The 25,543-nt window shown below is 47.0% G+C and overlaps 2 protein-coding genes across 2 annotated transcripts in view; both read left to right on the top strand.

Moving 5' to 3' along the window:
• The window catches only part of edc4 (enhancer of mRNA decapping 4), a 41,410-nt gene extending 21,654 nt beyond the window's left edge, over window positions 1-19,756 (top strand). The window contains exons 22-30 of the mRNA XM_083654196.1: window positions 219-255; window positions 881-1,058; window positions 2,009-2,164; window positions 3,996-4,111; window positions 4,284-4,449; window positions 8,299-8,479; window positions 9,164-9,383; window positions 12,636-12,799; window positions 16,430-19,756. Of these exons, the coding sequence (XP_083510322.1) occupies window positions 219-255; window positions 881-1,058; window positions 2,009-2,164; window positions 3,996-4,111; window positions 4,284-4,449; window positions 8,299-8,479; window positions 9,164-9,383; window positions 12,636-12,799; window positions 16,430-16,613 (1,402 nt within the window). The 3' untranslated portion in view covers window positions 16,614-19,756. The remainder of the gene's footprint in view (window positions 1-218; window positions 256-880; window positions 1,059-2,008; window positions 2,165-3,995; window positions 4,112-4,283; window positions 4,450-8,298; window positions 8,480-9,163; window positions 9,384-12,635; window positions 12,800-16,429) is intronic.
• Window positions 19,757-21,019: 1,263 nt separating this feature from the next.
• nrn1la (neuritin 1-like a) overlaps window positions 21,020-25,543 on the top strand; it is a gene marked incomplete at both ends in the record, with an annotated part of 104,218 nt that continues 99,694 nt past the window's right edge. Inside the window, one exon of the mRNA XM_083654160.1 lies at window positions 21,020-21,080. Within this exon, the coding sequence (XP_083510286.1) occupies window positions 21,020-21,080 (61 nt within the window). The remainder of the gene's footprint in view (window positions 21,081-25,543) is intronic.

The raw sequence follows: 25,543 nt of genomic DNA, 5'->3' as shown, positions 1-25,543 counted from the left end.
TGGGGCGAATCGATGTCAACAAGCCCAGGGCATGACACCAACCATCAAACCCCCAAACACCAAAACAACTCCTCCCTTCAACAGGATCCAATGTATAATTGTTTGACATGCTATGCTCTGTGGTGCACAGGTGTGATCAGTCACGAGCTGTGATCTTCCTCCATTGATTGATTGATTGATTTCAGTATTACATTCTCTCTTTTCTCTCCTCTCATCAGTGAATCCTCTCAGTCCAGGCAGGCGGACGCTGCTCAGGTAGGCAGTCACAAACCATCTTGCATGCATCTTGGATAACTTGCTTTGTGTGTATTTATACTGTCGTCATGCACATAGTAACTACCACAGTGATGAGAATGGAAGAAGAACATGTTGATTGTGACATGTTGATTGTGGTGTTTATTTTATTTTCAATCAGTGATTAATATTTTATATTTTCATGTCATGCAGAATATGGTAGATTTCCTTTTTTTACTCCTCTGTTAACATAGAATTTGTTCCGAGTGTCCTCACTTTCAATCCCTCTATCTACTCATGAGTCTGTCCACCCTCCTTACTGAGGTGTAGACGGTGTTGTTTTTTGAAGATTCTTTTTGTTGATTTGTTTTTTTGTCGGACCCAGAATGGGCCGGCCAAGAAATGTCTCAGGGGCTTACCGACTGACTCGCCATTGTTGAAACACGCTCTGTCTCTCTGCCTCTCCTCTCTCCCTTGATGTTCTACCCTGTCTTCTGCCTCTGATTCGCCCACAGAGGAACTGTTCATGCTCGAGTCTGTGCAATATATATATTTTACTTTTTTATACGTGCCATATGCTTCAGCTGTTTTCTGTCTTCTCCTTTTCCTGTTTTTTTCTTTTACCCCCTCCCCCATCCTCCCCTAGATGAATACGGAGGTTCAGGAAGAGTTGCTGCTGCTGCTGCGCGGCCAGCAGAGGGAGCTGTTGGAACTCCGTGGACAGATGGAAGCCATGCAGATCGGCCAGCAGAGGGAGCTGGTGGAAATGCGCGGACAGATGGAAGCCATACAGAGCTCCATCATGGCCCACCAGGAGCAGGAACGTATCCTTCACATGACTCTCACTTATTGGGCGTTGAAATTGGAATTAGTTTGGAATTTATGCAGCATAACAGCTAGTTTATTTTGTTGTTTGTGAGTCGAGCTCCAACCCACTTTGCACCCCAGGCTTTTGAAGCAGCTGAGCTGTCATGATTCAAGTAGAGTATCGGAGTTCAGCAGAGATGTTTGTGGAAACTGTATCAATATGAATTGGTCCTTGACTGAACAGCCTGTGCTCTTATCCTGGAACACACTAGAGAACAATAGTAAAGCGTACCCATTCCTGAGAAGGTTTTGCTAATACTATCTCGGAAAAGATGTCCTTGAGCAGAGAGACCGTTGCAAAGTAAGGGAGTGAAACTTTTAGTTTTTCTCAGACATTATTTTTTTCTCCTTTTTTTGCCACCAGTGTATTTACCCTCTAGCAATGCTTGGAGCATGCGTTAGCAGAGTTAATGTTCAACTTTTGCTAGAGTGCTTCACTAATAACGGCCGATACCTGATATTATCATATTATCTTGAACCAACCGGCAAACATTTGTTATGAGTATGTTAAGACTTAAGAGAGAAGAGAGATTTTTGGATATCCGAGCTTTCAGGACACTTAACAGCACCACAGCACAGACAAGCCAAACTTTAATGTGAACCTTTAAAAGCACATTAGTTGATTTCACTCGATGGCACCGCTGCCACCTGCAGGCACTTTGTGTCATTTCCACTAAGCACTCATTTCAACTCAATAAGGGACACAAAATGGTGCTGTACACAGGATCGCTTGATCGGGAAGCCATTTGTCTTTGGGGAGAATCCAATTGCTATTACCGAGGGCGGACCCTAATGCTTCGAAGCTTCAATCGTTGCCATGGTAATCAACGTCCACATCAGAAGTCCAATGCGAACGTGGCCTTTCTACAGCATTATTCTTGTGAGCCTTGACCTGTGGTGACCTCAGATCGCCGGCTGGAGCGGATGCTGACAGAGAGTCAGAGTCATCAGCAGCAGCTTCAGGAACACCTCAGCCAGCAGCTTGGCCACACCCTCAGCACGGCCCTAACCAACAGAATGGACAAAGTGCTGCGGGATGAGATGAAGAAGACGGTCCCACCCAGTAAGGGGGCGCTCACACACGCACACGCACACACACACACACACACACACACACACACACACACACGGTTGAGCTCACAATACCGCATCAGTTCCGGAGGCGGTGTACATTGCCTATAGGTTTCTCTACTGAAACGCCCGCTGCACGGGAGCGCCTGTACCCATGTTGGGAGGCGATGTGAATGGGTCAATGGCGATTACCTCATGCTGCTTACCTGTGTTAAAAAAAAACTTGTATAAGCGGTGCCTTTGACGTAAAAGAAAAAAGGTATTAGTCTGTAGGTTGATGCACACCAGTATTTGCTTTCTCTCATCCTTGACTCCTGACTGGTACTCGTCTCTCTCTCCTCTCATCCGCCCACCTGCAGTTGTGTGCTTTGTCTCCTGAAGCAGACAAGAGGATGAGGAGGGAAGGCAAACTCAATCTGTACACTTAAAGTCGTTTTCTCTAGCAGCTATTTCTAAGTGCTGCTTACAGACACTTTTTGTTGTCGTTTCTAGAGCTGCAACGATCAATCGACTAGTCGATCGACAGACAATTAATTGACAACTATTTTGATAATCGATGAATCGTTTTGAGTACAATTTTAAGAGAAAAGGTCTAAATTCTCCGATTCCAGCTTCTTAATTGTGAATATTTTCTGGTTTCTTTACTCCTGTATGACAGTAAACTGATATTATCTTTGAGTTGTAGACAAAACAAGACATTTGAGAGGGTTCATCTTGGACTTTGGGAAACACTGATCATCATTTTCTGACATTTTATAGACCAAACAACTAATCGATTAATCGAGAAAATAATCAACAGTTTAATCGATTATGAAAATAATCGTTAGTTGCAGCCCTAGTAGTTTCTGTTTGCTGATTCTGTCCTCTATTCTAGAGCCAGTCTTTGCAGTCAATAGCTAAAGAGAACTAATCTCTTGATTAATTGAATTGCTTTGATTAATTGAATTGCTTTGTCGAGGCCGGTGTCTGTAGTTAGTTAGTGAATAGCCAAGATTTACATTCATCAGCCTTTCTCCCTTTTCCTCCCCTCGCCACCTTGAAAGACATCGTCGCGCAATGCACATGTTCAGCTTTATCAACAGAATTGTTTCCTTATATTAGATATTAGACTTATATTTTTCCTTACGCTTTATCTAGTTTATCAGCATCAATCTTGTCCACGCTAAAAGCCTCATCTAAATGGCCCCAACATATTGCCTATGTATCAGTCTTGACAGTCTCAATGTTCAGTCGATCAGATAGTGCTGATCTGATCTGTTGCTCCTTTTTCCAATCATTCTCTTCCCACGAGACATTTGCTTTGCCGCCAGGAAAAGAAAGACGGACAAACCCGTACAAAGCAGATATCAGTGTGTCTAAAAGTTAAAGTGTAAACTTGAGTCACCCCAATTCCTAGGATACATTGTAAATAATAAAGTGATTAAGACTGTATTGAATATCCATTATGCTTACATTAGGCGAAAAATAAAACATCCGCATTTTATTTTCACCTTCCACAATTTCTGAGCCTTGAAACCAAAAGAGGAATCTACCAAACGGATGGTTCTGTATCCTCACCACCACGAGCCATGTGAAATGTGCTGGACTGAGACGTTTTTGAATCAGTGTCAACTCGTCTGTCCTCAACTGCCCCTTAAGTCGAGAATAGGAGTGTTGAGTTTTGGACTCCGGCGTCTTTTTACCACGCTCTCATTTCTCGCCATCGAGAGATTTTCCTGCTTTGTTTTTATTTCCATGTTGTTTTCTCTTGCCTTCATCACATGGCTGAGTTATAGGGGAGTTGTGCTAATCTGTGTGATCTTTTCACTCTCTCTCTCCTCCAGCCATCTCCAAGAGCCTGGAGCCGGTGACGGGTCAGCTGACCAGCACCATCGCTGCCAAGCTGACCGCCGTGGAGGTCACCCTGAAGGACAGTGTCACCAAGATGGTCAAATCTAAGGTGGGTGGCTGGCTAACTTCCCGATACGCCCGCATGAGGGGGGGGGGGCGTATCGGTCGGATCTCGTTGCCGCTAGTCCTTTCAGTGTCGGCACCTTTATACCTTAAATATGAGAACCCCCTAACTTCCTCTCCCGCTCCTCCCTTCTTCTCACTATACCTGGTGGTTCCAGAACACGACGGATGCGATTGGCCGAGCAGCAGCCGAAGCGATGCAGGGGCCAATCCAGGCGGCCTATAAGGACGCGTTCCAGAGCATCGTGCTGCCCGTGTTCGAGAGGGGATGTCAGTCCATGTTCCAGCAGATCAACGACAGCTTCAAACAGGGGACACAAGAATGTAAGTCCATCTGGGACATCGCTGCACTCGTCCAAATCCACCATGTCTAGCACAATGTCAGATAGATGGACATTGCACTCCCCTAGGTTTTGGGACAAAAGGTCAAAGGTCGCATTGTCAGATAGATGGGACATTACACTCCCTAGGTTTTGGGACAAAATTGGTCATTTTTTAGCTGCATGCTCAAGATTTCAGATCAAAATACGAATTTGAGACAAAAGTAGAAAATGTTCACGTGGTGTTTTTATGCATTTAGCTTTCACACTTCTAGAACAATAGCCCTTGTTTTGTGTTCAGCTCTCCAGATGATCTAAGTTTTTGCCACATGTCCCGCTTTACAGGTGTTTCTCATTTCCCCATGTTTCATGTTGCGTAGTTTTTCCACATGAAGAGCTCTGAAAGTCATGAACGCTGCAGACACTGACCAGAACACACTGCACACCTAGCACAGAACACACTGCACACCTAGCACAGAACACACTGCACACCTAGCACAGAACACACTGACCAGAACACACTGCACACCTAGCACAGAACACACTGCACACCTAGCACATGACACACTGCACACCTAGCACAGAACACACTGCACACCTAGCACAGAACACACTGACCAGAACACACTGCACACTTAGCACAGAACACACTGCACACCTAGCACATGACACACTGCACACCTAGCACAGAACACACTGCACACCTAGCACAGAACACACTGCACACCTAGCACAGAACATACTGCACACCTAGCACAGAACACACTGCACACCTAGCACAGAACACACTGCACACCTAGCACATGACACACTGCACACCTAGCACAGAACACACTGCACACTTAGCACAGAACACACTGCACACCTAGCACAGAACACACTGCACACCTAGCACAGAACACACTGCACACCTAGCACAGAACACACTGCACACCTAGCACAGAACACACTGCACACCTAGCACAGAACACACTGCACACCTAGCACATGACACACTGCACACCTAGCACTGAACACACTGCACACCTAGCACAGGAGTTCACCAGAACACACTGCACACCTAGCACAGAACACACTGCACGCCTAGCACAGAACACACTGCACACCTAGCACAGAACACACTGCACACCTAGCACAGAACACACTGCACACCTAGCACAGAACACACTGCACGCTTAGCACAGAACACACTGCACACCTAGCACAGAACACAATGCACACCTAGCACAGAACACACTGCACGCCTAGCACAGAACACACTGCACACTTAGCACAGAACACACTGCACACCTAGCACAGAACACACTGCACACTTAGCACAGAACACACTGCACACCTAGCACAGAACACACTGCACACCTAGCACAGAGCATACTGCACACCTAGCACAGAACACACTGCACACCTAGCACAGAACACACTGCACGCTTAGCACAGAACACACTGCACACCTAGCACAGAACACACTGCACACCTAGCACAGAACACACTGCACACCTAGCACAGAACACACTGCACGCCTAGCACAGAACACACTGCACACCTAGCACAGAACACACTGCACGCCTAGCACAGAACACACTGCACACCTAGCACAGAACACACTGCACACCTAGCACAGAACACACTGCACACCTAGCACAGAACACACTGCACACCTAGCACATGACACACTGCACACCTAGCACTGAACACACTGCACACCTAGCACAGGAGTTCACCAGAACACACTGCACACCTAGCACAGAACACACTGCACGCCTAGCACAGAACACACTGCACACCTAGCACAGAACACACTGCACACCTAGCACAGAACACACTGCACACCTAGCACAGAACACACTGCACGCCTAGCACAGAACACACTGCACACCTAGCACAGAACACACTGCACACCTAGCACAGAACACACTGCACGCTTAGCACAGAACACACTGCACACCTAGCACAGAACACACTGCACACCTAGCACAGAACACACTGCACGCTTAGCACAGAACACACTGCACACCTAGCACAGAACACACTGCACACCTAGCACAGAACACACTGCACACCTAGCACAGAACACACTGCACACCTAGCACAGAACACACTGCACACCTAGCACAGAACACACTGCACACCTAGCACAGAACACACTGCACACCTAGCACAGAACACACTGCACACTTAGCACAGAACACACTGCACACCTAGCACAGAACACACTGCACACCTAGCACAGAACACACTGCACACCTAGCACAGAACACACTGCACGCTTAGCACAGAACACACTGCACGCTTAGCACAGAACACACTGCACACTTAGCACAGAACACACTGCACGCTTAGCACAGAACACACTGCACACCTAGCACAGAACACACTGCACGCTTAGCACAGAACACACTGCACACCTAGCACAGAACACACTGCACGCTTAGCACAGAACACACTGCACACCTAGCACAGAACACACTGCACGCTTAGCACAGAACACACTGCACACCTAGCACAGAACACACTGCACACCTAGCACAGAACACACTGCACGCTTAGCACAGAACACACTGCACACCTAGCACAGAACACACTGCACACTTAGCACAGAACACACTGCACGCTTAGCACAGAGCACACTGCACGCTTAGCACAGAACACACTGCACGCCTAGCACAGAACACACTGCACACCTAGCACAGGAGTTCATCAGAACACACTGCACGCCTAGCACAGGAGTTCACCAATAAGAAAAGGTGGAACATTTTAAGCCAGCCAAGTCCGTCACTCACCAGATCTGAACACTACTGAGCATTGAACTTGTTTAAAAGGAGACTGAAGGCAGACAATCCAAGAAACAATAGAGAGGCTGCAGTTAAAGCCTGGCAAAGCAGAACAAGTAAAGAAACTAACCGTCAACAGATGCATCCCAAAATAGATGGACCACTTGAATCAATGAGAGGCACACAAACTGTATTTATATGGCATGGCTCTGACGCTTGTAGTTGAGGTCCACTCCTCCTACACAACTCACTGGCCGTGGTAAAACATCAGGAAATACAAAGGCGATCCGAGTGTGGTCATGCCTATCTTACGGTGAAGCAGGATGAGCATGATGACCGGAGAGGAGAGGAATATGACGAATGCTTTAACGAGCCCGACAACAATCTCAGCCATTATGCCACAGACGCCTCCTCCTCCATGTCAACGGAACACTCGAGAGGCTCCGACATTCGCAAAGCTAATGATGTGCTTACTCACATCGCTCCACTACAGTTTCAGGGACTTGTACAATGTCTCTCTCTCTCTCTTTCTTTTTTCCGATGGTCAATGTCCCTATCGAGACGCTTTGTAACGGCGCGTGCTTCATTTTGGCAGCACCTTGTATCCGCTCCCTTTGTACCTGAGTTCAGGGTCTGTTTCTCCGAGTCTCATTAAATAAGCATCTCTTTCACAAAGCTCAGGGACAAGCTTGTATATAATGCTGCCTTTTCAGACTGAGCCAGGACACTGATGTGATGATAAGCAGTCTGTATACACAGAGGGGAGATGTACTTTGTTCTTACGCCCCCCTCTGGTTGGTACTTTTTATGTTACCAAGGATGTCCTGGCGTGCACAGAGGGGGCAGACGCATTAGTCTCCCAACAGCACCAGGGGAGATGACAAGAGCTTGTTCCTATTTTGAATTAAATCCACCGTGAAATAATTCAGGGGTTTTACTGTTTTGTGTGGAAATATGTAATGTAATTCAGTTTGCACAAAGGGCTGAAAGTCGATATCAGGAGGTTTTTGTAACTTTCTGTGTGTGTGTGTGAGGGAAATGAAACGCTTCATCTGGTCCCTCCCTCCCTCCCTCCCTCATAGACATCCAGCAGCTCGAGGCCCACGTCAAGAACAGGAAGCAGCGGGAGCAGGAGGCACGAGACCCCATGATTGGCCAGCTGCAGCAGATGATGGACGGCTTCCAGAGCTCCACTGACCAGCTGTCCAATAACATCACGACCAGCGTGGAGGTCCAGCACCAGCTCCAGATGATGGTGGGAAAGTATGTATCATCCCAGCTCCTCCTCCTCACCTAGTTAGTGATCGGTACAGTCGATTTCCTCTAACCTCTCTGGCTGCATTACAGCTGCTTTTTATTCATGTTCTCTGTTTAGTTGCCTCTTACGCAAACCCCTGTTTGGCTACTAACATTAAAAGAAAACACCTATTTGATGGTTATGCGTCAGCGCGATTTTAGCAGTCGATATGTGAACGTTAGCTTTTAAAAGTGTCCTGCTGTTAATTGATAACGTTTTGATACGTCGATTGACCTGATAGCATTGATTGACAGTCGTGTGCTATCAGATATGCAGAGCAGCAGAGGGCTCTGGCAGCAGTCACTGCTTATTGAGCAGCTGTGTAATGGATGGCAGAGCAGAAACAAGCAAAGCTTCATCCTCGGGCTAATGTAAGAACATAAGTTCGATCGAGACTCCTGTTCCCTCTGCAATTAATTCCACGGCCTCTGGGGTTTATAGATTTGTCGGGGGTGGAGCCAGCGGAGAGAAGCTAGTTGAACTTGCTCTCTCTATATAAAGTTTTTCAATTGCAATATAAAAGACACCTTCCTCACCCTCTTGTCTCCTCTCCTCCCTCCTGGTCTCCTCTCCTTCTGGTCTCCTCTCCTCCCTCCTGGTCTCTGTCCTTCTGGTCTCCTCTCCTCTCTCCTGGTCTCTCTCCTCTCCAGCTTGCAGGAGTCCATCCTGAGCCAGGTGCAGCGTATCGTTAAAGGCGAGGTGAGCCAGGCCATGAAGGAGCAGCAGGCCGCGGTCACGTCCAGCATCATGCAGGCCATGAGGTCAGCGGCCGGCACGCCCGTCCCCACGCCGCACCTCGACTACCAGAGCCAGCAGGCTAACATCCTGCAGCTGCTGCAGCAAGGCCAGCTCAACCAGGCCTTCCAGCAGGTAACACACTCAACGCAAGCACAGGCACGCACGAGCACGCACACACACAGACACGCACGCACGCACACACACACACACACACAGACACACATGCACGCACGCACACAGACACGCACACATGAGCACACACACACACAGACTCACACACACAGATACTACCAGCAGAATCAGGTTCTCCCAACTCTCACTGCGACAAGCACAGTCACACTGGCAGATCCCTGTAGTACAGTACACAGTAGCTGTGGTGCATCAGATCCCTGTAGTAAAGCACAGTAGCTGTGGTGCATCAGATCCCTGTAGTAAAGCACAGTAGCTGTGGTGCATCAGATCCCTGTAGTAAAGCACAGTAGCTGTGGTGCATCAGATCCCTGTAGTAAAGCACAGTAGCTGTGGTGCATCAGATCCCTGTAGTAAAGCACAGTAGCTGTGGTGCATCAGATCCCTGTAGTAAAGCACAGTAGCTGTGGTGCATCAGATCCCTGTAGTCCAGTACACAGTAGCTGTGGTGCATCAGATCCCTGTCTGTAGTACAGTACACAGTAGCTGTGGTGCATCAGATCCCTGTAGTAAAGCACAGTAGCTGTGGTGCATCAGATCCCTGTAGTACAGCACAGTAGCTGTGGTGCATCAGATCCCTGTAGTACAGTAGCTGTGGTGCATCAGATCCCTGTAGTACAGTACAGTAGCTGTGGTGCATCAGATCCCTGTAGTAAAGCACAGTAGCTGTGGTGCATCAGATCCCTGTAGTAAAGCACAGTAGCTGTGGTGCATCAGATCCCTGTAGTACAGTACACAGTAGCTGTGGTGCATCAGCTCCCTGTCTGTAGTACAGTACACAGTAGCTGTGGTGCATCAGATCCCTGTAGTAAAGCACAGTAGCTGTGGTGCATCAGATCCCTGTAGTCCAGTACACAGTAGCTGTGGTGCATCAGATCCCTGTAGTAAAGCACAGTAGCTGTGGTGCATCAGATCCCTGTAGTACAGTACACAGTAGCTGTGGTGCATCAGATCCCTGTAGTAAAGTACACAGTAGCTGTGGTGCATCAGATCCCTGTAGTAAAGTACACAGTAGCTGTGGTGCATCAGATCCCTGTAGTACAGTACACAGTAGCTGTGGTGCATCAGATCCCTGTAGTACAGTACACAGTAGCTGTGGTGCATCAGATCCCTGTAGTAAAGTACACAGTAGCTGTGGTGCATCAGATCCCTGTAGTACAGTACAGTAGCTGTGGTGCATCAGATCCCTGTAGTACAGTACACAGTAGCTGTGGTGCATCAGATCCCTGTAGTAAAGTACACAGTAGCTGTGGTGCATCAGATCCCTGTAGTAAAGCACAGTAGCTGTGGTGCATCAGATCCCTGTAGTACAGCACAGTAGCTGTGGTGCATCAGATCCCTGTCTGTAGTCCAGTACAGTAGCTGTGGTGCATCAGATCCCTGTCTGTAGTCCAGTACAGTAGCTGTGGTGCATCAGATCCCTGTCTGTAGTAAAGCACAGTAGCTGTGGTGCATCAGATCCCTGTAGTAAAGCACAGTAGCTGTGGTGCATCAGATCCCTGTCTGTAGTACAGTACACAGTAGCTGTGGTGCATCTCTCCCCCGACATGCTGCTGCCTCCTTCATCAGTGTGTTCACTCCTGAAGCACCTGCAGCTGCTCTAAATGGTTGCTGCACTGTCCCTTCGCTTACTATTGCTCTTTGTTTTTCTCTCCCCTCTCTCTCTCTCTCTTTACAGTTTGTTTGTTGACTCTCTCTCTCACACTCTCCTTCACTCATGTCATTGACTATATTTACTTTATCAGATCATTCATCCAGTGGTTCAACTTGACATCATAAACATCATAACCCAGAATTGTCCGCTAATGTTCACACGCTGATTAGAATGAATGAATAGCCTTTATTGTCATTGCACAGTTCCCCCCATACAACAAAATTAACAGCTGACAGTGCATTAAAATCAGACGTTAAAAAATAATTAAAAACATTTAAGAAACAAGTAACAACAACATTAAGAACAGATAAGGACACAGGACACCTAGACGGGGGACAAAAAAGCAGAAACAAAACAATAATAAAATACTGCTGAGGTAGTAAAAGAATATTGCACGTTGATATACTGTATTGCACAAGTTCATGTATTGCACTGAGTGAGAGAATGAACGGCTGCTGTGATTGTTTAGAGTCCACACGGCCCGTGGAAAGAAGCTGTTTTTTAGTCTATTTGTTCGGCTCTTGACGACAAATTATGAGAATATCGCTTAACATCATAACCCAGAGTAGTCGGTAATGTTCACACTGATTATGAGAATATGGCTTAAGAAGCCTGGCTGACTCCCATAGTAAATAGATCTTAAGAAGCCTGGCTTACTCCCATAGTAAATAGATTGCTTTGGCATGTAAACATCTTTTGGTCTTTGTCGTCTCTGGCTTGTGTATTGTTAGGGGTACATTTTGAATCAGTACCTGCCATTACTAGTTTCATTGTTTCTTTGCCTTGTTTTAGAAGTAACCAACTATTGCTCAGAGAAGGCGGCAGTTGGCAGCCGAACCTTTTCATACTTTTTTGTTGGCAGAATGCTCCATCTGTACAGGTGTACACTACAGGGATCTTCTGCTGATGGGCTTACTCCCCCTGGCATACCATTTTACTCACCATCACCTACACATTTGAATGTGTGTGAAGCTCTAGGTCTCTGCTGACGCCACAGTAACAACAGATTTGAATGTGTGTGAAGCTCTAGGTCTCTGCTGACGCCACAGTAACAACAGATTTGAATGTGTGTGAAGCTCTAGGTCTCTGCTGATGCCACAGTAACAACATATTTGAATGTGTGTGAAGCTCTAGGTCTCTGCTGACGCCACAGTAACAACAGATTTGAATGTGTGTGAAGCTGTAGGTCTCTGCTGACGCCACAGTAACAACAGATTTGAATGTGTGTGAAGCTCTAGGTCTCTGCTGACGCCACAGTAACAACAGATTTGAATGTGTGTGAAGCTCTAGGTCTCTGCTGACGCCACAGTAACAACAGATTTGAATGTGTGTGAAGCTGTAGGTCTCTGCTGACGCCACAGTAACAACAGATTTGAATGTGTGTGTGAAGCTGTAGGTCTCTGCTGACGCCACAGTAACAACAGATTTGAATGTGTGTGAAGCTCTAGGTCTCTGCTGACGCCACAGTAACAACAGATTTGAATGTGTGTGAAGCTCTAGGTCTCTGCTGACGCCACAGTAATGGTCTCTCTTCCCTGCAGGCCCTGTCAGCGACGGATCTCAACCTGGTGCTGTACGTGTGCGAGACCATCGACTCTCAGCAGGTGTTTGGTCAGCACCCCTGTCCCCTCAGCCAGCCCGTGCTGCTGTCACTCATCCAGCAGCTCTCCTCCAACCTCGCAACCCGAACCGAGCTCAAGATCAGGTGCGTCGACGTCAACACAGGGGGTTTCATTGTCGTTGATTACCTTTAATGATTATGATTGATTTACAGGTAATAGGTCTGTGACCCCATCACCCTGCTCTGTCTGTGACTCCATCATCCTGCTCTGTCTGTGACCCCATCACCCTGCTCTGTCTGTGACCCCATCACCCTGCTCTGTCTGTGACCCCATCACCCTGCTCTGTCTGTGACCCCATCACCCTGCTCTGTCTGTGACCCCATCACCCTGCTCTGTCTGTGACCCCATCACCCTGCTCTGTCTGTGACCCCATCACCCTGCTCTGTCTGTGACCCCATCACCCTGCTCTGTGACCCCATCACCCTGCTCTGTCTGTGACCCCATCACCCTGCTCTGTCTGTGACCCCATCACCCTGCTCTGTCTGTGACCTCATCACCCTGCTCTGTGACCCCATCACCCTGCTCTGTCTGTGACCCCATCACCCTGCTCTGTCTGTGACCCCATCACCCTGCTCTGTCTGTGACCCCATCACCCTGCTCTGTCTGTGACCCCATCACCCTGCTCTGTCTGTGACCCCATCACCCTGCTCTGTCTGTGACCCCATCACCCTGCTCTGTCTGTGACCCCATCACCCTGCTCTGTCTGTAACCTCATCACCCTACTCTGTCTGTGACCTCATCACCCTGCTCTGTCTGTAACCCCATCACCCTGCTCTGTCTGTAACCCCATCACCCTGCTCTGTCTGTAACCCCATCACCCTGCTCTGTCTGCAACCCTTGCTAGAAGGATGTTTGAGGAGCATGGAGGCTCTGGCGTCTCTCGATCTCTCTGTTCTGTGTCTGTTTCTCTTCTTCTTTTTACCTCTTCACTTTTGCTCCTCAGTGTTTATTTTCTAGTTGTCTGTCAACACGTTCTGCTCTGCTCCTATTCCTCTTTTCCTCTCGCTGTGCCAATATGTCTCCTCAGAGCGTCCCACCCCCTCCTTGTATGTCCCCTTCTCTCTCTCCTCACTTCTTGCCATCTCTCTCTCTCTCCTCCCACATGGCCCCCATCTCTCTCTCTCTCTCTCTCTCTCTCTCTCTCTCTCTCTCTCTCCTCCCACATGGCCCCCATCTCTCTCTCTCTCTCTATCTCTCTCTCTCTCTCTCTCTCTCTCTCTCTCTCCTCCCACATGGCCCCCATCTCTCTCTCTCTCTCTCTCTCTCTCTCTCCTCCCACATGGCCCCGCCCCCCAACAAACCTTGTCCTCTGTCAGAGCCCAGTCCCTTTACAGCGCCGCTCAGGCCCCACATCACCTGTCTGCTACTGAGTTGACACGGCAGCTGCTGCTAATACTGCCCCCTGGTGTCCCTCTGCACCATCTGGAGGGAGAGACCAGGGCAGAAGCCAGCGCGTGCTTCAGTCCAGACAGTTATTAGGAGGACAGAGTAGGATAATGGTTGGACAGGTTGCTGCTGGGTGGGGGAAGGGGGGGGGGGGTTTAGTAGGAGATGAAACCAACTTAGGAGAAATGTATTAATTCCAATGTTAATTGGATTGATGTAGATGCTTAAAAATGTCTTGCTCAACTTCAAAAACAAAACGAGGCTCAGCAGCATCTTATCCTAGGCTTTCTGTTAAATGCACACCGGAAAACAACAACTGAGACAGTGCCATGCCGTAATAATTTACCAGTAAATCACTACTTATTCTTCTTGCTTACTCAATTGGGATAATATTGGAAAACAAAGAGATGTAGTAATGAGGAGTGAAGCACGAGAAAATGCTAGTCTTTGTGCCAGTTTTTGTTCTGTATATATATACAGTATATATATATATATATATATATATATATATATATATATATATATATATATATATATACACACATACACCATAGATATGAATATGTATTATGCACCCTTTTTCAGTCAAGCCCTGGATAACACAGGAACTGCGAGACTGTGGAAACTGTGTCGGGTGCTTTGTTTCTGTCTTGCACAAGATAAAGGCAGAAGAAGTTGGAGCCGTCTCTTTTTTCCTACACTTCTGATAGATGGTATCTATGAAAAATAGCATCAAAGCTAAGCTACCCAGAGAGAAGGCATAGTTCTTTTAGAAAGGACTAGGGAGCATCTCGTTACCCCTCTCCCCCCGCTTCCTCTTACCCGTTGGCCCTAGTCAGAGAGTTATTAGCTGTGCTTTTAACGGACACATTTCAGGAGTGTTTTCCACGGGACACTGAAGGAGATGGAGATGAATCAGATGATCTCCTGTGAAATATGTCACTTTTGAGAAAGGTTGAGGCGTCTATCAGTGTCTCTCTCAAATCTGCGGCTTGGTTAGCAAGGGCATTAAATGTCTCCTAAAAGAGCATGTTGGCAGCGTTATGAAGATATGAGAGGGCTGCGGTGGTGTTCTGGGAAATACTGGCTGGAGGCCATCTGCAGATGCTCCGATGATTGTTAGATGGGGATCAGGTACGCCTGTACAGTTAGGTCATTGATCATTTTGGACTGTAAAGACATGTGCTGAGAGGACAGCAGAACAGACATAGTTGGAGTTGTGCTGGACACGCTAGCCACCAGATGTCTATTGAAACAATGAAGTGGGGGGTTTGATGTCCGATGGATGTAGAGAGACGAGCAGGGCACGTTATAAAAGCCAGGATGAGATAGACTCCATTCCTGCAGTGACATTTGAACGCACAAACTCAAAGTACATATTCAGACGTCGGGCTGCTAGCCTGGAAAAGTGATCAAGGACAGCGTTGGGCATTCATAACGCTGTAGACAGTTAACTTTCACTGCCTCAGACAGAAACACTGTCTTGCTAGACGCAGCCTACCTACCTTTGTGCCACGGCTGCTTTATCCAGGTGAAAAGACGCCAGCGACTTGAGTTTCACATGTCCTCGACAGAGATTGCAGAATGTCTACCTCTCATTTGACCCCTCGTCTCTCCGCTCGACAAAGAGAATCACGGTCTCTCTTGGCTCCGTCTTCATTTCTTTGTCGTGTACTGATTGCCTCTGGCACCACAGTAAGGTATCGGAGTGCCATAGAGACACTGCATGAAATAGGCCACGCCCATCACGGGGGAAAGCGCTCCGTTCACTTCCATACACCAGCGTCATTTTTCTTGAATTAAACATAGCTAAAAGCTGTTAATGTGTGGTGGGCTGCGCAGTCAACAAATGTAAAAATAAATCGCCAATTAAAGTTTTTTGTACTCCCGAGCAAAACAAGGAAGCCATTGAGAATTGGCGAGAAGAAAAATGTGGATCTAGCTGTCAAGGAAGTAAGTTGGGAGTGTTCATCTTCCGTATATACGATCTTGCACGCGACATAGGAGAACGCCGTTTGGGGGGGGGGGGGGGGGGTTGTTTTTGTTTGCCCCCATTTTGGGCGTGGTTTCTGAACGATGACGCGCTCCGCAGTGTCTCTATAAGAATGCCTAATGCTTTCTTTCTTTCCCTTCCTGTCAAATGTCTCCCTGTTTGTCTATGTCTGTGTGGTCATCTTAAGTCTCTCTCTCTCTCTCTCTCTCTCTCTCTCTCTCTCTCTCTCTCTCTCTCTCTCTCTCTCTCTCTCTCTCTCTCTCTCTCTCTCTCTCTCTCTCTCTCTCTCTCTCTCTCTCTCTCTCTCTCTCTCTCTCTCTCTCTCTCTGTGCAGCTACCTGGAGGATGCAGTGATGAACCTGGACCACAGCGACCCGCTGACCAGAGACCACATGGCGGCCGTGTTGGCCCAGGTGCGACCCAAGCTCTTTGCCTTCCTGCAGCAGGACCCACACAGCCCGCTCAACAAGAGGGCGCGGCGCCTAATGATGATGCTGCAGGGCCTAGTCAACCACTAGTCCCTCCCCTTTCAAGTCTGGTGCAGAGGGGGTGGGTGGAGTCTGCTGACCAATCAGCTTTTGATTAGCACTAAGAGCAACATGTCCCCCCCCCCCCCCCCCGGTGGTCTGCCTGCTCGTCTAGCCGCCATAATGTATGATTGGTGTCACCGCTGCTGCTCCGGAGGGACCCCAAAACACCCGGGGAGGCTGTGCTGAAAATACCCAGGGAGGCTGTGCTGAAAACACCCAGGGAGGCTCCTTCCCCTCCTCCTCCTTCCATGTCTTCCCGTTTCCTCCGGCCCTCGTTCACCAGTGAACTGTCCAGTTCAGTCGGTAGAAACTATTTGTTCCACCATTTTTTTTCTTCTTCTTCTCCCCCTGAACACCCGCAATGCAAGACAAAGAGTGGTCTGGACAAAGATTGTACTTCATTTCCTGTTAGAGAGACTCTTGTTGGGTTTACTGTAGATTTGTCCTGATCTTGGTTTACTGCTACTTTGTTCCCAAGAGACAGTTCTCTCCTCCTGGCTTTGTCTCGTCCTTTTATACCTGTCACATAAAGCAAAAAGGCCATCTCAGAGAAGACACAAGGCTGAAACTTGACAAACAAGACAATACCGGATGTCTCTTCAGCTGCTGTCCAGAAGATACTTGGTGCTCAGCTGAGCTGATTAACACTACCAGACCAGAACATATCTGAACATCATGCTCGTTGTGTCTGTCTTGACTGACTGACTGACCTGACCTGACTGTGCTCCTCTAACTCCGTCACTAACGGAAACGTTGGTAAGGTAAGGTCTAATTGTCTTACTGTGAAGGTTGTGATCCAGAGGCTACACACCTTGACCATTTGAAAGGATGGAGATGTGCAACTGGGACAAGGTGGATATGGGAACCAAGATGGCTGCAAGGATTCAAATTGTGTGGAAAGAAAGAAGATAACGCCGATCAGGGTTGGCCGCCTATTTCACCTCAAAATGTTGCCTTTGTATGGTGGCCTGAAGAGAAGATCGGAGGCCTGGAGATCATCTTCACCACAGACCCCACAGCATGCTTGCTTTAGAAGCAGTTTAGGATTCAGTTGCATTTCGGATGACTTCAATTCAGCTTAGTTTCAAACCTCATTACTTAACATGCTTCATTGTAAGAACCAAGCTAATAATGTTGGCAACTGCCAAGCATGTGTGGACAGGGCCAAAGCCAGCTCATTTTACAGGAGCATATTTTGCTGTCGGTTATTTCTTGGCCAGGTTGGAGACGACAACCTTCCCAAAGCCAAATGTTCTTCAATATTCTTTGAAGAGGGTCTAAAACCATTGATTTAATTGAAAGTGAAGATGGAGATCTATCATGATCCTCCCTAAGCTGCAAGGTTTCTGCAAGGTACAAATGGGAGGAAAGGAATGACGAGGAAAACACTATTGAAATGTAACACAGGTGTTTATGCAAAGGGAACTCCAGGCCCGAACAGTTGAAAGGTTGCACTAAACAGCCAGGATGCACCGCTCTGTACTGTCAAATGATCAGGCCATAACCCGTTTTCTTCTATACGTTGGCCCCCCTTTTTTATATATATAAATATATATCCTTAGCATTTGTAAGACTTGTATACTTGTTTGAAGACTTATACATTAGAAAATGCTTCCTACACATTATTATTACTATTATTATCGTCACCGATTGTTTCATTTTATCAGGATAATCCAAGCAAAGTTTGTGAAATGGATGTACAAGTTACTTCTCCTGAGCTCTAGGGGGCGGCACTTAGTTGAACTGCAGACACGTTCATATTGCTTTTTCATCGTTTTTTTTTTTTTTTTGAGTACATGCAGCATTCCTGCTCTCAAACTTTAGTTTCAAACTACAAGCAAACATTGGAGAGCCACTTAGGTTGTAAATGTGCCCCTTCGTTCATCTCCGAGGTGTCGTCATGAACGTCACGGTGAAGCGCAGGGTGGCCACTGGCTTCTACTGATTGTAATATATTATGCTCAGCGGTTCTGTTCATTTGACCCCTCGACCTTTAGGATCTGTTCAGTTGACTTTAGCAAGTGCCTTATTGTACTTTACTCACGGAGATTTGATCCCATCTACCGCTTTGTCATTTGAAAGCATCTAACATTATCCCACGTGTTTTTGCAGTTCTTTTTTTTTTTTACAAGAATTGTTGTTGTCATCAGAAGTTAGTCGGGGGTCTATTGTAAGACTCCAACGCCACAGCAGAGGAGAGCATGTAGGTTTTAGGTTTGCAAACGTTATTGCACTACCGCCAACTGATTGCGACAGATGTTTGAAATACTAATTTTGCTCTATGAAACACTGGAGACAGAGAGAAATACCAGATTGACGACAGTTTTACCAATTCAGTGGTTTAGCCTCAGAGTCTGAAGGGGAGGGGAGGTGTGTGTGTGTGTGTGGAGAACAGATGACTTGAGCCAGTTAAAGTTTGTGGTCTTGATGTTGTCTCTCTAACCCCCCTCGCCAAATGTTGACGTGCAACCAGACCCAGACCTGATCCCCGGCTGTTCTGTTCTCTCCATTCCGCTTGATTTACTCGGGTGTGATTTACGGCGAGACGCAACACTCTGTGTTTTGGAGTTGTGTTATCTGTGGCAGCGCAGATAAATACAGTAAGCCTGAGAGTGCACCTTACGAGCTCAGCCAATTTCTCTTCCAAGGTGACTCCGCTCTGAGGCGGCATCCATCTTCTTATTTTCTGACCAAGGTCAATATTTGAAAGGATGAGGAATCAGCATCCGTATAGTCATGTAGTCCCATAATGATTAATCTTTCATCGTCGCACCAAATCAGAAAGTTTTGAGGTCCGTTTTCTCCTTTAGATTTCAGGTGTGGACGACAGACCGGATCCCTTCAAGGGTCTACAGTTGTTTTTCCCGTCACAATCAGGGTTTGTTCATAGTAACCATCAAGATCAACAAGATCAGAATGTTAATTAGAAAGCTTGCACATAAACGCGTACAGTATATATATTTTCTTTTTGTTTGTTGCTCAACAAAAGATTGAATATCTTGTTTTTGTTTTTCTTCTGTGTACGACAGCTTTTCATTGTTCATTTCCCTGCTTGAATGGTTCATGATGTATATTTTACACTTTCTTTTACCCTAAACATTTTTGGAATAAAAAAAGACTTGTTCAATTCAGTCTGTGTTTATTTCTAGGGGGATGAGACGTTCCCGAGTGTGTGTGTGTGTGTGTTATCAGTCTGTGCAGAAGGCTTGCAGAGCAGTTGAAAATTGTAAAATCTGGATTTTTGTGTGTGTTACCTTTTGCTTGAAGAGCACGGGTAAAAATATACAAGTGACACATCGTGACATTATCTCCCCCCCTTCCCTCTCACTGCATATTGATTGATTGATAGGGAGGTCAAAGGTCAGTGTCTTGCTCAAGGACACTTGTAGGCAGGGAGGATGCTTAAGGGCAGCCTCTTTGACCCCTACAGGGTCCCCACGGTCATGGAAAACCTGAAAAAGAAATGGAATTTCAACATCTTTTCCAATCCAGACCTGGAAAAGTAATGGAATTGGTAAAATCCCAGAACGTTTTGGAAAAGTAATGGAATTTAGTAATGCATTGTTACAGTAATCTTAGGTGGATAACCTTCTGTTACCATCAAGTAGCCTACATTTCACTGTTGGTCACTGTTCATATACTGTATATGTATGGGAAATGTGTGATCTTTTCCCCAGTAGCTTCCATGTAATGTTAGGAAGTGATGAGACTGGATGTCCTACACGCACCTCTTTATATTAATTATATTGAATTTCAGTGTTTGCGCACTAAGATCCAATATAAAGAGGTGTGTCCTGTTTGTCCAGTCTAGTAATAATTTCTGGTATTGAATCACCGCCATTATGGCTCCTTGAAAAGTCCCGGAAAAAAGTTTTCTTTCTTTCTCTCTCTCTCGCTCTCCTCTCTCTCTATCTCTCTTCTTTCTCTTCTCTCTCCCCTCTCTCTCTCTCGCTCTCTCTCTCTCTCTCTCTTGTCTCTCTTCTCTCTCTCTCCCTCTCTCTCCTTTCTCCCCTCTCTCTCTCCCCTCTCTCTCTCTCCTCTCTCCCCTCTCTCTCTCTCTCTCTCTCGCTCGCTCTCTCAACATCCACACTGCGGCTTCAGCATCTCTCTCGTGCAGCAGGCTCACCACCTCACCGGGGAGCTGGCGCGCGCTGTGTAGCCCGTCCTCCAGCAGCAGCACGCGCTCAGCGCACCGTGCGTGGAGCCACGAGCAAGCTGCGTGCCTGCCTGCCGGGGAGAGAGAGGTGGAGGGGGGACACCACACACTCGCTCTGGAAGAAGCGGGACAGCCGTGTGTGCGCGTGTGTGTGTGTTTTTACAACTTGGACGCCCTGGTTGGTGCAAAGTAACCGGCGCACAGACTTGACAAGGTCGGAGGACGAAGCCGGGTCAGAATGGCATCCCTGATGAGCTCCGCGTGCTGTTTGCTCTTCTTGCCTGTTGCTCTGCATCTGAGTAAGTAGTAGCCTACACTACACACAGCAGTCTACACATTTACACACTATTATAAGTTAGTAGCCTACACTGACTACACATTTACACAGCAGTAAGTAGGTAGCCTACACATTTACACAGCAGTAAGTAGGTAGCCTACACATTTACACAGCAGTAAGTAGGTAGCCTACACATTTACACAGCAGTAAGTAGGTAGCCTACACATTTACACAGCAGTAAGTAGGTAGCTTACACATTTACACATCAGTAAGTAGGTAGCCTACACATTTACACAGCAGTAAGTAGGTAGCCTACACATTTACACAGCAGTAAGTAGGTAGCCTACACATTTACACATTTACACAGCAGTAAGTAGGTAGCCTACACATTTACACATTTACACAGCAGTAAGTAGGTAGCCTACACATTTACACATTTACACAGCAGTAAGTAGGTAGCCTACACATTTACACAGCAGTAAGTAGGTAGCCTACACATTTACACAGCAGTAAGTAGGTAGCCTACACATTTACACAGCAGTAAGTAGGTAGCCTACACATTTACACAGCAGTAAGTAGGTAGCCTACACATTTACACAGCAGTAAGTAGGTAGCCTACACATTTACACAGCAGTAAGTAGGTAGCCTACACATTTACACAGCAGTAAGTAGGTAGCCTACACATTTACACATTTACACAGCAGTAAGTAGGTAGCCTACACATTTACACAGCAGTAAGTATGTAGCCTACACATTTACACAGCAGTAAGTAGGTAGCGGCTACACATTTACACAGCAGTAAGTATGTAGCCTTAGCTCAAAGTGGAGAAGTTGCAGTGTGGAGGACTTGGGCAAAGGGAGCAGTGTTGGGGTGTGTGCGTAACGGGCACACTAATCAATGCTTCAGATGACTGGTGGTGTACATGTGTTAAGATGTGGTCGGCTGTCGTGGGTTGTTGTTGTTGTGACTCTATTTGTATACACTCTCTGGTTGTGACTTAGCCAAGTTAGCCAGTCTGCCCTGTGTGTTGGACACAGCGAGTTGCAGGACGCCTTTACCTGTCCACGCTTTATCTCCACGCTGCTGCTGCTGCAGAGAGGCGACACACTGGGGAACAGAGCGCGCTAAAGGGGATGAATATGGATGCTGTCGCTACTTTGTAACAGGAGAAAACTGAGGTAGCTACTTTGTAATGGGAGAAGACTGAGGTAGCTACTTTGTAACGGGAGAAGACTGAGGTAGCTGCTTTGTAACGGGAGAAGACTGAGGTAGCTACTTTGTAACGGGAGAAGAGTGAGGTAGCTACTTTGTAACGGGAGAAGACTGAGGTAGCTACTTTGTAAGGGGAGAAGACTGAGGTGGCTACTTTGTAACGGGAGAAGACTGAGGTAGCTACTTTGTAACGGGAGAAGACTGAGGTAGCTACTTTGTAACGGGAGAAGACTGAGGTAGCTACTTTGTAACGGGAGAAGACTGAGGTAGCTACTTTGTAACGGGAGAAGACTGAGGTAGCTACTTTGTAACGGGAGAAGACTGAGGTAGCTACTTTGTAACGGGAGAAGACTGAGGTAGCTACTTTGTAACGGGAGAAGACTGAGGTGGCTTTTACTGCACGGGGACAGTGGATGGGGATCATTGCGCAAATTGCAGATGTGATTTTCTTTCATTCTCTCTCTCTCTCCACCCCTCTCTCTCTCAAACACACACACACACACACACACACACACACACACACACACAATGATGCTATAACAGCGGGAGTGGTGGGTACACACATTGTGTCAGAATGATGCTCAGCAGCAGCATCTGCAGAGTAAGTCATATACTAGTGCAGGCATTGGCAACATCATTTAGCTTATTATAGGCTATCCTATCCTATAATGACTTGCAGCCTACAGCCTCTCCTCCACAGTGATGTTATGGGTTTGTTGGCAGTTGGCTGGGGCCCGGGGGATCCTGGGGGAGAAACAGAATAACCAACCTGACATCGTTTCTGCTCAAGTGGATGCAGAGGCATTTCTTCCCCTATCGTCCCCTTTGAACTGATCACTACTGATCATTATGGCCATAGCTTCCTGTCTGCATGAGGGATGGAGTGGGGATAAACCCACCTAAACCCACCTTTTTATAGAGCTATACGCACTTTTTAATTCAGAAATAATTCTGTACTGTATGGTATCATAATTCTAATAATCATGGTAGGCTATAATATGTAGCGAGTTAATATGTAGGCTAGCTAGCCTATAACTTTGTATAGGGTGGTGCATAGATTCTTGTTTGTTCATAATAGTTGTAATTCAAAGTAGCACACACACACGTGTCACACACACACACACACACACACACACACACACCACCCTTCCTCCTCCTCATCACCTCACACACCGGTCTGCTGCTGATGTCAGAGCCACTGGGGGAGGTGCGTGCGTGTGTGTGTGTGTGTGTGTGTGTGTGTGTGTGTGTGTGTGTGTGTGTGTGTGTGTGTGTGTGTGTGGAAGGGGGGGGGGGGGGGGGGTCCTCTGGGAGCTTCATGCCGTGGAAAGAAAAACACACACACCGATGGAAAATAAATGATGAATGAATCGCATCTGTCCCCTCACCACAGTCCCACGAGACTCCAGCCTCACTGTCTGAATCTCTATATCTCCCTCTCTCCCACTCTATCTCTCTCTCTCTCTCTCTCTCCCTCTCTCTCTCTCTCTCTCTCTCTCGCTCGCTCTCTCTCTCCCTCCCCCCCCCCCTCTCTCTCTCTCTCTGAAAGTTACAAGCGAATCTGCATCCATGCACCACAGCAAAGTTACAGCGACAAACAGAACAAATGGCTCTATACTGTCGCCTATAATGGTCTTATTGCTGGTGCTTGTTTTCCTGTGTGTGTGTGTGTGTGTGTGTGTGTGTGTGTGTGTGTGTGTAGCAGCTAATAAATGTTGCAGCTAATGTGTGAAATAGTTCAACTTAAATTGATCATGCTTATCAAAATAAGTCTCTCTATATGTCTCTGGTATATCTGAGTCTCTGGAAGTGGAATATTCTGTGTGTGTGTGTGTGTGTGTGTGTGTGTGTGTGTGTGTGTGTGTGTGTGTGTGTTACATTGGACTATAGAGCAGTGGTTCTTCTCAGCCTTTTCTGACTCACGGCCCACTTGAGGCCCTTAGAGTACCAATCAAATATGTTGGCCCAGAATGGGGATAGTGAAGCTGAAGGGCAGAACCAAACAGCATGGTGTGTGTGTGTGTGTGTGTGTGTGTGTGTGTGTGTGTGTGTGTGTGTGTGTGTGTGTGTGTGTGTGTGTGTGTGTGTGTGTGTGTGTGTGTGTGTGTGTGTGTGTGTGTACCCTCTAACAGAGCACTTTGTATTTGAACCATACAAGGAGCTGTCCATCAGCACCACACAGAAATCAGAAACTAAAAGTGAGGGGCTGTCTGCAATATAGGCTAATTAACAAATAATTGATTACAAGTTAAATAACATTATCATTCAACAAAGGAGAAATGCATTCTCATACATAATCATAATAATAATAATATAGATCAAATATATTTTTTCAGCAGAGTTTGGAAATGATTTGTCGGCCCACTTGCAATATCTCCGCAGTCCACCAGTGGGCCCCGGCTCACAGGTAGCTAGAAGATACGTCTCAGGCTGTCATCACTGCTGAGTTTCAGTGAAGCCCGGTACAAAATCATGTTGTCACTGACATCGAGTTCCACGTGTCTTTCTGTTACTGCTGTGGGACAGCTGCCAGGTGAACCTCAGGGTTACAAAGTGCTACCAGCAGGACAGGAAGGATGTGGCGTGGAGGTTTGAGGTCAAAAAGGTGATGAGTGAGTTTTTGAAAATGTAGAAGAGTTTGTGACCTTTACAAATGCATAAAGCTCTCTTTATGACATGGGAGAATCCTGCATGTCATCAGTATCTCTCCAAAATGTCAACTTTAGAGGAACTAAGAAAAAAAATACAGCCTTCCCCCATGACACCTCTGGCTTGATCGGGTGTCCAGACAGGCACAATTGGCTGTGTCTGCGGGTGGGAAGCTGCTGCATTAAGCTTATGAGTCCTGGTCGCGCTACGTCCTGCTGGTGAAACTCCTCGCTGTCAGGTGGAAAGAAGCAGCTGGCGACTGCACATGTATCAGAGGAAGCATGTGCTACAGAGGGGGCGGAGCAACGACCGGGACAGCAGAGAGCGAATTGGCCCAAGTACAATTGTGGAGAAAATGGGAGAGAAAGGACACGGAGGTATTGCAAGTGGCCCGATAAATCATTTGCAAAATATGACGATCTTCGTGGGGGGAAGGGGGGGGGGGTCTTTTATTATGTATGAGAATTAGAGATGCGCGGATGAGCTTTTATGCCATCCTAATCCACGTGTATGTATGAACCGTCCACCCGCCATAAATCCGCGCAAATTATTTCATACTATTTATAGATCCGCGCCCGCCATGCACCCGATGCTATAAACGCTATAAAAGGAGCGACCTTACG

Source organism: Poromitra crassiceps (genome assembly GCF_964638095.1).
Source record: "Poromitra crassiceps genome assembly, chromosome: 18".
Taxonomy (NCBI): Eukaryota; Metazoa; Chordata; class Actinopteri; order Beryciformes; family Melamphaidae; genus Poromitra; species Poromitra crassiceps.
The sequence above is the reverse complement of the archived record's forward strand: the minus strand, read 5'-3'. Positions and strand labels throughout refer to the sequence as shown.